Below are 16,021 nucleotides of genomic sequence, written 5' to 3'. Positions count from 1 at the left end.
AGTGTTTAAATCTATCAATTAAGTATATCTATAAAATGTATGAACACCTCTCCCCCTACTCCCTATATGAAAACTTGATTTGGGCATTTTTGGCTTTCAACCCAGTCACAAAAGATAGTCTCTAGGACAAAGTTGACAATTTACTAAATATAAATTGGTGCTAGATTGAGAATCTTGTATGTAGGTCAATCTCTAATAGATCTAGACACTTTTTATAAATAATTAATGGGACCAACACATGGGGCATACTAGCAAATGTCTATGGTAGATACAATAAAATATCATATAACAATATTAAAGGATTAATATGTGATGGTTCTTGTTAAGCTAGTGCAAAACGAAGTAAAAGGGACTTAACAATCCAGTGGCTAAGCTGAGGGAAAAAAAAACCATCTCTAGAAATGTAATACCAATTTGCTTGCTTGGAGGTGCAACCTTGCAATTAAGCACCACTTGAGCTACTCATTGCTTGGCTAAGCTCGCCACTGCCTAAGTTGGCATGTTAGGCACAATAGTAGTGCTTGGGCCACTACAGCAGTTTGTGGTGGCCTCACCACCATTTAAGCTGCTATGTAAGGCACAATAGTGTTGCTAGGGCCTTCTGGCAACCTATGGTGGCTGAAATCAGAATCACCTGAACTGTCACACTAGGTACAATAACACTGCTCAAGTCCCCATGACAGCTCTCACCACTGCCTCAGGTGCTGCACTAGGCATAACAGTGTTGCTTAGGGACCTGTGGCAGCTCTAACTTCCCAGCTCACCATTGCTCAATCTGGGCACGGTGCTGCTTACGCACATGCAGCAGTGCAGGCATAACTAGCTTACCACTTCTCAAGCCTGTCAAGTGTTCAGGCCTCTGAGGCAGCTCAGGGCTCAAGTGGTGCTGTTGTGCCTGACACATTAGTCCCTACTCCCAGGTATAGCTGCTTTTGCACGTGCTCAATCCTTGTGCTCATCTACTCAACCCTAGAAACCCTAAAAAAGCCTAAACACCACCCCAAAAATCTAATCTGGATATGCATGGATGCCCATTCATGTGCCAAACAAGTATTGAGTTTAAATCTTATGAGTAGAGGTTTGAGATTTGATTCACATAGCATTAAATACAAAGATATCACAAATATGTGAAACAACATAGAATCTATTATCTATATTACAATTGGTGTACTAATAGTTGTCAAAAGAGTAATAATATATTTTGCTCTATAGCATATTATATTTTTCGTAACCACTAATACATACACTAATTTTATTTATAAAAAAATTAAACTTATTATACAATTTAAATTTATATGTTAGATATATTTCTAATTTAAGGTTTATTTGTCCAGATTAACTTCTTAAGGCCATTGGAATATGATTTAACAGTTAAATATCCATTATTTTCAATTGTTAAAACAGCAAATAATAAACAATTTTGACAAAAAACATTAGTTTTCCATATAATATTACTTTTATCATCAATGATAAGTAAATGTCCATCAATTTGAAGATGAAGATAGCAAAATGTATTATATCTAAAAGACATAGTAGACCATATTGTCTCATAATTTGTAAGATCTTGAACTATCAAATTACAATTTTTTAATTTTACTTTAAATTTATTATTTAAAGATATTAAAGCATTATTATTTATTATATGTGTACCAAGAAATTTTAAAGGGCCACTTATTAATTGTGTGCGATATGGCCAACATTGCAAGTTGTCATATTCAAGATTATTATGTATATTTCCAGGTTGATTATTATCATCAGGTAAGCCTTTAGGATAATCAACATGAGGATATATTTCTTTAGGATGTCTTGTAGAGTTTCCAAATGCATAATAATCTATTGAAAAGTATCTATATACTACCATCATACTTTTTGGAGCATGTTGAAAAACATGATATTCTAGAAGTCGTAACATTTGAGTAAAGATAATACGAACAATTGAAGAATGAAATTGAGTGTTGGGTGGAAGTGGATTACAATTTAAATAATTTCTTATATCAAATGGACTAATATAAACCCTTATTGCTACTGCTTGTTGACCAACAGAAACTTCATATCCATAATAAATTCCCTGACCGATTAGTAATAACTCATTTGGATTTATATTGTCAATTAAATACATAAGCCTATTTATTAATGTAAACATATCTCGATTAGAAAAATGGTCATATTCTGTGCTCCATCTTGCTTGAGGTGGCTGGGCATTACAAACTAAATTAACTGTTAATAACCATATAAACATATAAAGCATTCTATTTATATTTTAGAAATTTATCTTTTAAATTGCTTTGTGTGTATGTAAATACATGATTTACATGTAACTAAAGAAAATATCATTACACATAAAAGACATTTTAAAGAAAAATTTATAAAGTTTTCTTTTATAAAGTTATTAAAAGCTGTTAAAATTTCTTTAATTTTTACAACTTTATTAAAAGGACCTTTCTGAAGATATTTTTATATACCTCTCAAAGCAAGATTTTTATAGGGTTCTTCAAATTTAAAAACCTGTATGCATATGGTTTTTTTTTTTTTTATCACAGAAAACTCGTATAAGAAACCTCATGTTTACAAAACCTTTTTCTTAGAAATATTTAATAACTACACTTGAATAATACCGTTATAGTAAGAATGCCAAGTTGAAGTTCGTAAATACTTAGAATTGTGGTTTACATGCACCCTAAAATGGGGATATTACAGGGCGACTATGGGTTCCAGCTCGCCAGCGATCTGGAGGCGATCGCGGCGTGGAGGCCATGGCTGGGCGATCACCTCTACTCGGAGCTGCGAATCCACCTTGCCACGCCCTCCGCCTGGTCGGCATTCATGAGAGGAAACGATGGCAGCAACAGCGGCCGCTTGCGCTTACAGCTCCGGGTGCGTGCTCTTCTCTATGACAAGGCGCTCGAGCTCCAGGACACAAGGATCTCTTCCCCCGCCAGTAAGTTTTATGTCACGGATTGATTGATTTGATTGATCGAAAGGAGTTTGGAGGGAATAAGCTGTGTTGATTCCTATCAGGCCTACAGCTCCAGCCCGACAGCGTCTATTTCACTCTGGAACACGACGCCTCGGACTGGGTCAGACTCCAGGCAGAGAGAGCTCCTACCATGGCTGCTCTTCAAGCCAAGGTATTTTAGCTAGAGAAACAAGTCTTTCTCGTTTTAAGTTTTCCCTTCTTTGTTTTGAAGTATGGATTGGACAACCGCGATACTTTGAGGTGGGGATTGTTCCAAGGATTGGCTAGACTCTTTCTTTTCGTTCTCTTGCAGCCCGCATTTTGCAGTAGGGGATGGGAAGCAAAAATCACAGCTGCGAAAGACTGCCATCAATACCATCAAACAGGTTTGTGACATTCTTGGTGGTTCCGTTTTAAGGCAGAGTGTCTTTGGTTTAGGGACGAAGCAGTCCTGGTTTTCGTGGCGTTGAGCAGTCGAAGCTTTTTTCCAGAAGCTCTCGCGAGCTCGATGCAGAAAAGAGCAGCATGGACTGTGACTTGTGGTACGACCAATGGTTTGACAAACACCTTAGCGAGAGGATGAACCGTCTCGCAAGGCGTCTGGCTCAGCAGAAACTTCCGTTTTCCGATCAGGAGGCACTGAAACGAACACCCGAAGGCATGGCAGCCTTTCTCAAGCTGACCACAAAGGCTCTAAAGAGACAACACCTTTCAGCCGGGAACGATATATCGTTGGGCCACGAAAGGGAACAGGAATCTTTCGATGGCGAGCTCAGCATTCTTCCGGAGTTGACGTCCATTTCGAGCTGTGTTCCGGAGAATCCTTGCCCCGCCACATGCGTGAGTGGGGCTTGCAGTCTTCAGCAGTCCCTGGAATCTGCTGCCGGTGGTGAGGCATCCGTTTTATCTGGACTTTCCAGCCAGCTTGTGAGATCAGGGACATCAGCGAGGAAAGCCAAAGTGTCGTCAGCAGATGCAGAGATTCTAAGCCAGCAGACGATTGCGAGAATTCTCGAGACTCATGGTTTCGAAGGCGTAAGACAGGTACCGATGGAGATATTCTCTGAGGTGATGGCTTTGCACATTCGAAAGCTAGGGAGCTGGCTGAGAATGCTGATTGATAGTTACCAGAAGCATCTATCCACGGACGAGCTGCTCAGGATGTTCATTCAGAGGCTTGTTTCTCATCCTGCCCGGGAAAACTCCGATGTTGGAGGAAGGTAAACTGCTTGGCCGTGCTAAAGATGACGTTTTCATATCTCTTTTTTTTGCTCTCTGGCAGTCTCCGAGATCTGGCAGAATACTTGAAGAACGAAAAAAGTCGTACTTCTCAAGTAGTACAAATAGATGCGCAAATGAGTAACCAGTTGCATCAGTTACACGTAAGTCTGGTGTTTTCTTTTTTTTTTTTCTGCCACGGAATGACTATTCTTGCCGATTTCCAAAAACCAGGCACAGTCGCGGAATCTGGCAGCATTTCAGCGCAGCATGTACCTAGAGAACCCTTTAAAAAAGAAACAATTGCCGTCTCTTCGAGCAAAACGGCAGGCCGAGGATCATACGACTTTCGAAATGAAACCGTATGTGTCAACACTGACAAAGCAGCCATGGATTCCTCAGCAAATACAAGCTTCAAGTCACTCTCAGGTTATGCAGCATTTACAGCAGCAAGCATCGTCTTTACACCTCCCTGGTGTTCAAGCGTACGTTTGAATATTACTTTCTCGGCCGCTGACATGCGTTGCTTGCACCCTCAGGTCGCCCAAGCTTTCAAACGCAAGAATTGACGGACTTCATGAGATTTTGGGGTCTGACGTGATGAAGCATGAGAATCCGGATGATCTGGACGGAACACTTGGCTCCCCAAACAAGAGAAAACGCAAGGTTTAGCCTGGTCGATACGCGATCACTGTACTGACTTTGTCAAGTTACAGGAATACTGAAACATCGCTCTTTGGTGTGCTGGCCATTCTGGGCCAGAGCATGGTGTTGTTGTCGTCGATTGGCTTTGAAACGGTGCTATCGTTCTCTTGGAATTATGAGCAGCCTTTTTCCGCATTTAGGGGACCACCTTTCGTTTGGCATGGCACCATATTCACTTGACTATGATGCACGAATTCTCCATCGCTATCGCCGAGGGCGAGAGGTCATCTCTGCCTACTGACAGGTACATGTATGTACTGCGTTTCTTCTTCTATTGATTCATTCATATACAACTTCAGTCTAACACAGAGTTTTCGTTTTTTTTTTTGTTCTGTCTTTTCCTATTTAAATCTAGAGTTGCTCGAGATAGCGGTCTGGTGACCGATGCCAACTGAGCACCTTACTTGATGGACGTCTGAATTCGGTACCGGCAGCACACATTCCTCCGAGCCAAGAGATGACCCTCGAACCGCCATTTGTCACAACCCGAGCCGGCGTATTACTTCCAGCACGATCGTGTTCATCGTCGAGTTTCATACTAGACCGCCACTTTTCGGCCATGTACTCGAGAACCGCTTCAAGGCTGTGATCGACCACCTCCGGAGGGGGCACAACGAGAGGATTCTGGTCCAACTTGAGCTTTCTCAGCTTCTGCAGCCGTCCGAAAGAAAGTGGCAGCTCCCGGATCTGGTTGTAACTCAGATCGAGCTCCCTGAGGCAGTAGAGATCTCCGAGCGAGCTGGGAACAGTGGTCAGACTGTTGAAGTTACTGCTGCAATTGAGGACTTCCAAGTCCTTGAGGTTGCCAATGGAGGAAGGGAGTGCGACGAGCTTGTTGAAGTGGATCTCGAGAACTTTGAGGGACGTCAGGTCGCCAATGGACGCCGGAAGCATGCTGAGCTTGTTGAGCTGGAGGGACAGCTTCTCGAGGTTGAAGAGCGAGCCGATGTTGGGGGGAAGCTTTTCCAGCTGGTTGAAGCTCGCGTTGAGCTCCACCAGAGAACTGCAACAGAGCAAAACCACTGCCGTGAGACGCGGCACAGGCAAAACAGAGAAGAACCAAGGTGGCTTACAAGCACAGTGCGAGCGAATCCGGCAAGCTCTTGAGAGCGTTTCCGGAAACGTTGAGAAACCGAAGCTTTTTGAGCGAGCGGATGGAATCCGGCAGGGTGGTGAGCTGGTTGGAGCTGACATCGAGCGTTATCAGATTGCTGAGCTGAGACAACGAATCGGGAAGAGCCTGGAGAGGAGGATCCGAGAGAAAGAAAAAGTCAAACATCTATGAACACGAAACAACGATCTATGATCTATGGAACCGAAGCTACCTCGAGGCAATTGGTGGAGAGATTGATCAGCGACAGCGACTTGATCCGTCCCAGTGACTCGGGCAGGCATGCAACACGGCGAGACGAAAGAAGCAGCTTATCAGATCGAGTATCGAAAGCGTCCTGGAGGACTCTGGCAACATCATCGTCGATGTCGTCAGTGATATACAGCGGCCTCATGGGGCTCCGGATCGGGGATCCAGGCACGGCAAATGGTGACGACTCGGCGCTCTTGAGCATCCCCGAGTAGAGCCTGTGGAGCTCGTCCAGCTGAATTGTCGACTTGTAAGGCAGCTTCTCCTCCTCGGCGGCTTCGATGGCTTCGTTCTCCTTCTCGGCCTGGACAACGAAGCGAAAGAGAAAAGACGAAAAGCCAAAGCTTTAGAAGCTGGAAGATCCAAGACGAGAGAAAGAGCAGCAGCACAGACCATGATCGATTCCCATTCCTCCGCGGTGGTGCTCGGCGGCTTGGCTTCTCGCGACAGTGCCTCGAGCTGCTGAGCCAAGTAGTCATCGATCACGTCCAGTGCCTCGCGCGCATCCTCGACGAGCTTGGAGTCGGGACGAGGGCCGAGAGCGTTGAGCATCGCTCTCGTCTCGGCAATTCGCACCACATTCGCCATGATATTTCAGAGGAGCCACTGCCAGAGGCGGAGGAAGACAAAGGAGAAAAGGGGAGCTTTTAGCTAATATTTCTGGCGGAGCGTGTTTTTATATTCCCAGAGGAGGCCCATGGCATTTTTTCCACCCGTACGCATTCGTCCGGAAAGGTAGTGGCTCATTTCTTTCCATTTCTTTCCCTAACTCTTGTGCTTCTTTTGTAGCTTGCGGAGCGAGCTAAACAAGTACTAAAACTCCGCAAGTTGGATTTGCTGAAGAGATGAGGATGAAGAGGCGGCAAGGAGTTGACCTCAAGCCACGCAGCCGCAGTAAACAAAGCTTTTGTAGCCCACCGCAGGCCATTTGACTAGGCGCGCTGGACAAGCCTATCATGCTTCGGCGAAGATGCAGTGGTGATGTACCGGCAAGTACTCCTCTTTTTTTTCGAAAGTACTCGTCTTGGCGTCTACCTTTCGGGCTAGAATTGTGGAGAGGTGACGAGAGCAACAAAAACAGGAAGGACTTGCTTGCATGATCATCAGCTTCCATGGCGACCTTGTCTCGGTGTAGAGAGCTGACTTTCTGCGGGAATCGAGTTGGGATCTAGGCTCGAAAGTCGTGCTGCGCTGCTTGGGAGGTGGGCTTTTTAATTTTATTCTTCGTTTCGTTGGTTTTGTCTAAGCTGGATCGAACAGGATTTGCATGTGAGAATCTTCTCAAGACTTTGTGGCATAAGGGCTTGCAAGTTGCGTTGCGGGGATGGTTTTTGCTGCAAGGAAAGTGGGCTGGAAGTTTATTTGATGTCTTTTTCCAAGTCCGGGGGCGAGAAAACTGGGGGAATCTCGATGTCTCTGACTGGTACAGTTTTGAAGCTGATCGCGGAGGTAAGTCGTTGATTTGCCAGAGATTTTCGGGTTTGTGTTTCACGCTGTTTTCTTTATCATGTTTATAATTCTATGTAATAAGTTCTCCAAGTAAGATGTGAAATCCTTGTGTTGTCATGCAGGTACTCCAATCTTTTGACAGCTCCTATAGTGTTATTTTCATCTTTGCATTCCAGCCCAACGGTTCCTTGTCAAAGGTTACTACGTTCTGTATGTTACAGGAAACAATACAAACCGTGGCTCCCAAGCTGCTTTATGTACTTGTAGAATTTGATCGACATCAGAACAATAGCTGATTATCCAAACTCCCTTTGTTTAAATGTCCATTTCTTTCTAGCTGCTTCACTGCATGATCTGCAACCATAGCCACTGTATACGGCCAAAGCCACATAAGCTGGAGCCATTTTTTCTTCACGAGAGGACCTCTCGAGGGCCAAGCAGGCTGCCCGGAAGGAACCGCACGACGGTTGTAGAGGTGCTCTTGAGCTGGACAGTCGGGAGCCGGGCACTCAAAAGAAAACGCCACTTCAGCTTGTCTCGGTTTGAGCAGCTCGATCTCGACGCTAGAGATATCCTCCCTCAGCGATTGCAAGTCCCCTTGTATCTGAGAAACAAGACGTTTAGAATCTGTGGTCGCTGTCATCCCAAATCACTCACGACAACTGGCCTCAGAAGTTCTTCCAGCTATTGCTCTGCCTGGATCTTCGCAAGAACTCGCGAAGAACCTTGCCCTCCTTGTGCTTGGCTTTTCGCTTCTTATCGCTCAAGAAGCAAAGAATCGAGTGGAACTTCGAACCCCTATAAAAAAGAAGAATAGACATCGCGATATGCTAGGAAGGAACATCGAACAGAATGCCAGTGCCAAAATTTTCCAAGATTATTAAGACTTAGAATATACCTAAACTCTGGATATTCTATGAATATTCATTACACCCTTAATAATAACAAATTTTCTTACTTTGTTTACAAAACATTTAAAGGAGTGTTGAATAAAGAAGATACTAAAGGTGTAAAGATGTTATCTATAAAAAACAAAAGAATGCAAGGAAAAATAATGAATATTACCAACATAAAGCTTTAGACTAAAAGGCTAACTTTATAAAAGAAATCTTTTTAGTTTATAAAATATTTTAGTTATTTTATTCTCAGATTTGATTAAATAGTCACTTTACTAATCAATTGTTAAGACTTGGGATTTTTATATTATAATCTCAAGTAAATGAAGTATTTCAGCAAGAAATGTATCATCATGTTGACTGTATACTAAGATATTTTAATTCAGCGTCAAACAAACATGATTATTATGGTTACATGTAAGATGGGAGCTTCAATATTATGGATCTAAACAGCAAACTTATGAAACTTTAATTTTGTAGTTAAATAACTATAACAAATTACACCCATTTTCTATTCTAGGGCATAAGAGCATGTTACTAACAATTTAAATATGCCAAAATACATTGTGTTTTTGAAACATTAGGCTGAGTTGGATGTCATGCTTTTAAAACTTTAATTTTATTTAGCCATTATTATAATCCATCATGACACCAGAATCAAGCTAGGGCTAGAACATCAAATTAGAGATAGAATGGGGGACTAGGAAGAAAATTCCAGATTGCATGTGGAAGTTGTGCAGTTGTTCTTGGCAGTGATGGTGATCCAAAAGGATTTGCATATGGCATATTTCAGGTTGTCACTTCCAGGCTAAGATCTGTCGTTGCAGCTCAGTGTCACTCTGCAATAGGTGGTAGATTTCAATTCCAGCTCTTTCTTCCCCTTCTGCACTATTTTAGATGTATATTAAAAAATGCTAAGACAAAAGGGCAGATGCAATAAGATTTAGGGTGGTGTGCAAATATTGATGCCCTCCATCCACATTTGGGTAAATATTGCTGGAAGGAACCAGCCACTGTTGAGGTAGCTATCTTGGAAGGTAAAACAAAAGAGCACAAATATTTAATTCCTCTTCATTTGCTTCAGCTTTTTTGGTTCATCACAATTCTTTGCCATGGTTGGAGACTTGCATGCAAGATATCACCAAGATGGCGACTATTCTTACAACAATAACTAAAGGATGGAAATAGTTGTTGGCAAGGTTGGCAACTACATAAATTGGACATGAACACGTCCCAGGGAATTTGGTGGTCATGGAAATATTACTTGACCCCTCTATGGCAAGACCTTTTTTGTGGTTGAGAAGGTAAAAAAACTGTGTTTTTCACAATAACTAATAAAAGATATAGACTCCATTGTCCCTATAGTTGGGTAATGTAACATTATTTATCTGTTTAAGGATGATCTCCACTGAAGAACTTTGAAGCCTTGGCAAATTTTTTATAAAATCCATTGGTGAACTTTAAGTTTTTTCAAATAATGTCCTTTTGCAATAAAGAATACCTTTTCCAATGAGACTGTAGCCAAGTTTGAGGTAATGATAGTCTTTTAGAGCCATCAACTTCATATACTTTGTTAATTGATCCACTATGATCTAAAGTTCATAAAAAAAACTATTAAACACTAATCCATTAATATCACTGATAACTCGCTAGACACTCTTACTAATATGCCTTATATATTGGTCCTATTTTAGTCCTATTGGTTATTTATGAAAAATGCCTAGATTTGTTAATTAGGCATATCTATAGAATATAAAAATTATCCTCAATACAGTGTATTGCTCTCAGGCCCAAAATTACAATCTAATACAATTCTATATTTATTTTGTCCTAAATATTATCTCTTAGGACTAAGATGATGTAATGTATGCAATTTTCACCCTTTACCCTATTGTGATTTACTATAGGAAAACCCTTACGCCCTTGAACACGTGGACCAAGGGCAACAAAGTGGAACTTAAACCCTTGGACATATGGACCAAGAGTAGTGGAATCTACATGTGTGTTAGTGCAGTATCTACGCAGGCACCAAGAGAAATCACTCTACCAAGCACTGGACAAGATCAAAGAAGGTATGGCTGTTTGCTGTTTTTTTTCCGGAGCCCGAGCTCTCAAAAAATGTGGCTTTTGCTCGTGTTTTGTGTGTGTTTGTAGAAGTAAAACTTGAGTTTTAGAGCCTTGAGCCACTGATCAAAGAGACAAAGCCAAATTCTTAGCCATATAGCCAAGGAGCAAAAGAATTGAAAAATAGAACAATTCTTAAGCACATAGTTCAATAAGCAAGTAAGGAGTGATTTAGGAACAATTTTAGAACATTTAGCATTCTAATGCTAAGACTACCCTATAAAACAAAGCCAAATAGAGTTTGACATTATTTCAACATACTAGTGGCCTAATGTGAGGATATAATTACTCCATCAGCTAACATAGTATAAAGCTTGAGTTTACGTTCAAACCAAATGTAAAACAAGTACAAACACCTAAGTAAGAACTAAACTATGCCTTAAGTTGGTCAATTATATCCAACTTACTCACTATCCCTATAAAGCCTCCACCGATAGAGGGACGATGGAAAAGATAGTATTGATATTCTACTTATAGAGCATTATGATTGATGTTTAGATTGTGATTTATATGGCAAGTAACCTATTGTGATTTTATCTAGGTGAGTTCATGGTAGAAAGAAGTGAGTATTATATCCATACGCAACTGGAAAATACACTTTAAACCTCCCAAGCAAAGATATATATTTTTATAAGTCTTTTATATGAGCATTCTCATGGTAATTTTATTTTATCCTATGTTTTCTTTTGTATGCAATGAAATTCCTCAAACTTGCCTATACTGTAAAAACTTCTATGGCTATCATCACTAATTTCTTTTGCTTGTGGAGCTCCCATTTTTTGCATTAGCTACAATTGGGTTATTTCTCATATCATTTATATGGTAGAGGTGGTGAGTTGTCCTTAACAAAATTAAGACCACCTTATTATGCTTAGACTTGACTGGTTTGTGCTTGATGATAGGACTTGGACTCACATATTGAGTTCTACCTTGTGTTTGATGGTTGTGGCTGTGCAGGATTTGGACTTGCCAGTGAACTTTATTTTGGTTGTGGTTGAAGACTTTGCTTGAGATTATATTTTAAGAAAATGAAGTTATGTAAAAAAGTATGGTTTTGGATATTTAATGGATCTAGCTCATGCAAACTCTAGAGATAAGAAACATTACAACCTTGATTATAAGAAAATAGTATAGAAAAATATTTATATACTTGATATTCTAAGATGTGACCTAAAATGTTTGTAGGTTAATATTAAAATTTGAGGCCTTATATGCTTTTCTTTTGCTTCCACTAGATTGTGCAAAGGGCTCCAGCTATAGAAATGTTGAGTGCAGTTTTTTGTGCCTATACTCACATTCTTGCCCCTACCTGCAAAATAGTGACACATAAACAGAGACAAGAACATAGAGAAGAGAAAAAGAGAAGAAAAATGGGAAAAGAATTACTTAGCATGGAAAATAAAATGGAATGGAATTGGCCTACTACATGATTTTATAACCATTCTGAACTGCTTTTTGTTTGTTTATAATAAGCATTTCCTAGGTCGGGATTTTCTTCTTGGGATGCCTAAGCTTAGGTATAATTCCATTTCGCTTAAACTTCATTCTTTTGCTCTGCCTAGGAAGATACACAAGATAAAATATTTACCTCTTCATCACTCCCCCAGTCAAATTCTCCAAATCCCACTCTAGGTTGTTGAGCTTGGTCTTCATAGTGATAATCTTGATGCTTCGGCATAGATCGTCGAGTTATTGACACATGATCTGATTTTCTTGGTCAAGCATTATGATGCGCTAGTCCTAGCAATTGATGCACCCTGCATCTGTGGATGTGGAAGCCGGGATCGTACTCTTGATTTCTTGGATTATGTGGCATTGATGATTCTGCTCACCTATGATCAATCACTCTTAATTTAACTTTCCAATCAATTTTGAAATGGGGATGACTTTCCTTTAGAGGCCAAATGTCTAGGACACTTATTATATGAAAGTTCTAGAAATTTTTCAAGCAACAAATATTGTTTTTCATAGCGTATCTATCTTGCTCATGTGTGGTTTATCTTAAAAGATTTTCACTCCACAAAATTTTATTGCCTATCAATCCAATCCCGAAAGGGTGGGGGGGGGGGGGGGGGGGGGGTCCCCAAAGTTTAAAAAGGAAAATGGGTGGGTCCGGGCTGGCCCAATAAATTTAAAGAAAAGCTTACCCCTTGGGGGCCCATCCCTTTTTTTGGGCCCGCTTAAGTCTAAGCTCAAATTCCATACCATGCTAGCTAGTGGAGTACCCATATCCTCGCATTAGGCCACCAATATACTGAGCCCCATTTGGCTTCATTTTACATATTGATTCTGGCATTGGGATGCTAGATGCTCTAGAACTATCCCAAATTGCTCCATACTCCTGTTCTTTTGCTCCTTAGGCTGTATGCTCGGGAGTCACTCCGTACTTTAGTACCTTTGTTCCTTGGCTCCATGCTTAGAAGTTTGGTTTTGTTTCTTCATTCAGTGGCACAAGACTTTGAAACTTGGGTTCCACTTCGCTGTCCTTAAACACATGGCATGTGGCATGTGGCATATGACACGTGGCACATAAGTTCTGCTTTGTTATGGTTAATCATCATAGGATAAAGGGTGAAAACCACATGCGATATATTTGGTACCAGAGAATACATCTCAACGAGTACTATCCAATAAGATTGAGCAACTAGTCTTGTTGCATACTCAGAGATGAAAATAATGATTTGGGTGGTATACTTTTGGGTGCTAAAACTTTGCATTGGTTCCTTGGGTATGGATTTTGGTTACCTTTTGTACCATATTGTATGAGTTTGCACTTACATTCATAAGATGGATTGAGATGTTCTGTTTGCACGAGTTTGCACTTGGGTTCGTGAGTGAGATATATTAGCAACTCAAGGTTATACTTTGAGTTGATAGGATTAATGTTAGTTTATTAGTTGTTACCATGAGTTGAACCATATACCATAGGTAAAAAATAAGCCTCCTTTAGGTTTGCTATGAGTGGCAAATAGGCTAGTCTATAGCTATTTAGCATGGCATTAGTGGATCCTTCCTAAGCATAATTATAAATGGATCAATCAAGACTGTAGGGATTAGTTTATTAGTTCAAGTAGTCATTGTTGTGCTTTCTCATAAACTTTTCTTGGATTAGACTAAAGGCAATGCAAATGCAAGTTTGAGGTTTAGTCAAGATGAGACCAAAAGAAAGTCATTAGGGACAAAGTATCAAACACATAAATCATTTTTTCTTCTTGGAAAGATAATTTGCAACAAGGTGTTAATTCATTGCTTATGTTCACAATATGCAATTAAGCATCCCTATCTTGATGCATGTTAGTTATGATGGTCTTACAAGTGGTGAGTCATGGGATGGATACTGGTAAGCATTAAACCATTTTGTATAGATTTGCTATTGAAGATTTGGGTTACACTGCTTAATTCTTTTCCGGGGAACTTTACTATTACTCCTTGAGTAGCTTGGTGTAGGATTAGTTTTGAGTTTGGTTAGAAAAAGTGTGACATGAGCTTGTTTGTGTTATGAACAAAAGTTGGTGGTGTTCAATGTTGTAAATCTCTATCAGCAGGGTGTAGTATTTATGTTGCATTTTGTTGAATTGAGTTGATATTTGATACTCATATAAACCTTTGTAGTAGTGACATGGATGTTGTGTATGGTATTGCTTCATTGATGATCAAGTCATTATGATTTCCACATCATATTGTGAGCAATGTGTTTATGAAGTTACCCCAAAGTGGAGCATAAGTGTGACAAAGGTGAATGGGCATGGCCTTAGCATAACCGACTGATATGTTAAAAGAATCATTCCCACCCCCAATATGTTAAAGATAAAGCTATATTATGGCTATAAGTTGGTTTTGTTGTGGCTATAGGTATGGCCATGGCTATAGCTAGCCGTTATTGTAGCTATGGTCATGGTCAGCTTTAGCTTTGGCCATTTATGGCCAACCTAGTTGCTATATTATAGTTGTACTTAATCTCTTTTATCTTGCTTGAGTATAAAGGCATGTGATATCTAATACCAAAAACAACATTAGAGTTTTGGGGCAATAATAGGATCAACAACATTAGCATCTACTAGTGAGTTTTCTACTAAGTTTAGATTTGAGATTTTTAGTTTTTATTTAGCTTTTTAGTTTGTAATTCTGTTGAGTTTTCTAGTAAGTTTAGAATAGTTTGTTTTTATTAAGTTTTCTAGTGGATTTAGATTTAAATTATATTGGATCCTTCATCAACCCTTATGGTTGTGACTATGACTATAGCCATGGCTATAGCCAACCTTGGTTTTGGTTATGGTTCTGGCAATGGAACATTTACTAGTGAGTTTTCTAGTAAGTTTAGATTTGGAATTTTATTGAACTTTTTAGTGGGTTTAGATTTGAAATCATAGAGAATATTTTTTTTGTTTTACTTAATAATTCTCAAAAACAAATTTTTAAACCAAGTGCTATAATTTTGACAAACCAATATGATCAATAAAAATAAATTAAAAACCATTTTTAACAAATGAGCATTTTAAAAATATTCAAATAATCTTAGTAAAGATACGGTTTAAAACAATCTCATAATTATATCAAACAAGTACTTCTTAAAATGTATTATAAATCACTTAAAACACATATCAAACTTATCTAAAAAAGAGTTTAAAAACTGAGTATAAATATTGCAAACTAACCATTTTTTAAACCAACTTTGTAACCAATCACTATAAACTAATTGCTGAAATCAATATTCTATAAGGAAGTTAGTTCAATTTGTTTATTAGTCTGAATCACAACCAATTGGTTTCACACTTTGGATTTTGCAACAAAAACCTACCATTTGGCCACTCTATGATTGATCTCAAGAAAAAACAATACACAGCAATATATAGAAGAGCACAAGGCTAAAGTTTACTATAAGTAGGACCCTGTACTTGCTATTTTCAGGAAAAAGTGACCAAATACGTTGATTCAAAGGGAGCTTATTAAGCCAATTGAGACATGCTTTGCATATATTTATATGCACTTTCCAGGCTCAACATATTTTGGGGTGTTTTGTGAGAGAATTTCAATAGCACTGGGTATCAAGCTTGGGAAGAGACTACAACTACTCAGGATCAACAAGAAAAGAGAAACTCAACAACAATAAAAATAAAGGTAACACTAGCTGATGATAACTTTTTTGGCACTTGATTAACAACATACTAATTTTTATAAGGCTAATATGGTATGTGATTAAGCAATTTGTACAATTGCTAGTTTGGTTTGGGAACAATGGGAAGCAATCAACAGGTACATCACTTTTGTTTGTTTTATATAGCATTTTTATTAATACATAAATTTCCCTTATGG

General features: G+C 39.5%; 2 protein-coding genes and 1 long non-coding RNA gene across 3 annotated transcripts; 2 read left to right on the top strand and 1 right to left on the bottom strand.

Moving 5' to 3' along the window:
* Positions 1-2,682: 2,682 nt before the first annotated feature.
* LOC9661116 lies at positions 2,683-5,018 on the top strand. Its single transcript, XM_024666025.1, has 9 exons — positions 2,683-2,938; positions 3,019-3,128; positions 3,189-3,217; positions 3,270-3,342; positions 3,395-4,176; positions 4,239-4,338; positions 4,409-4,659; positions 4,714-4,840; positions 4,891-5,018. The coding sequence occupies exons 1-9, from the start codon at positions 2,683-2,685 to the stop codon at positions 4,897-4,899; spliced, it is 1,737 nt and encodes a 578-aa protein (XP_024521793.1). The 3' UTR covers positions 4,900-5,018.
* A 110-nt stretch (positions 5,019-5,128) lies between these two features.
* Positions 5,129-6,879, bottom strand: LOC9661115 (plant intracellular Ras-group-related LRR protein 1). Its single transcript, XM_024666013.1, has 4 exons — positions 6,633-6,879; positions 6,205-6,543; positions 5,953-6,119; positions 5,129-5,882 (listed from the first exon to the last, which is right to left on the bottom strand). Exons 1-4 carry the CDS (start codon positions 6,825-6,827, stop codon positions 5,231-5,233), a joined length of 1,353 nt encoding a protein of 450 aa, XP_024521781.1. The 5' UTR covers positions 6,828-6,879; the 3' UTR covers positions 5,129-5,230.
* On the top strand, positions 6,872-7,784 carry LOC112343103. The gene is made up of 3 exons (XR_002991168.1): positions 6,872-6,974; positions 7,029-7,441; positions 7,500-7,784. It is a non-coding gene; the product is annotated as an uncharacterized LOC112343103 (long non-coding RNA).
* The last annotated feature ends 8,237 nt before the right edge of the window (positions 7,785-16,021 follow it).

Source organism: Selaginella moellendorffii, unplaced genomic scaffold, assembly GCF_000143415.4.
Source record: "Selaginella moellendorffii unplaced genomic scaffold, v1.0 SELMOscaffold_133, whole genome shotgun sequence".
Taxonomy (NCBI): domain Eukaryota; kingdom Viridiplantae; phylum Streptophyta; class Lycopodiopsida; order Selaginellales; family Selaginellaceae; genus Selaginella; species Selaginella moellendorffii.
Note: the sequence above shows the minus strand (reverse complement) of the source record. Positions and strands in the feature narration are given on the sequence as shown.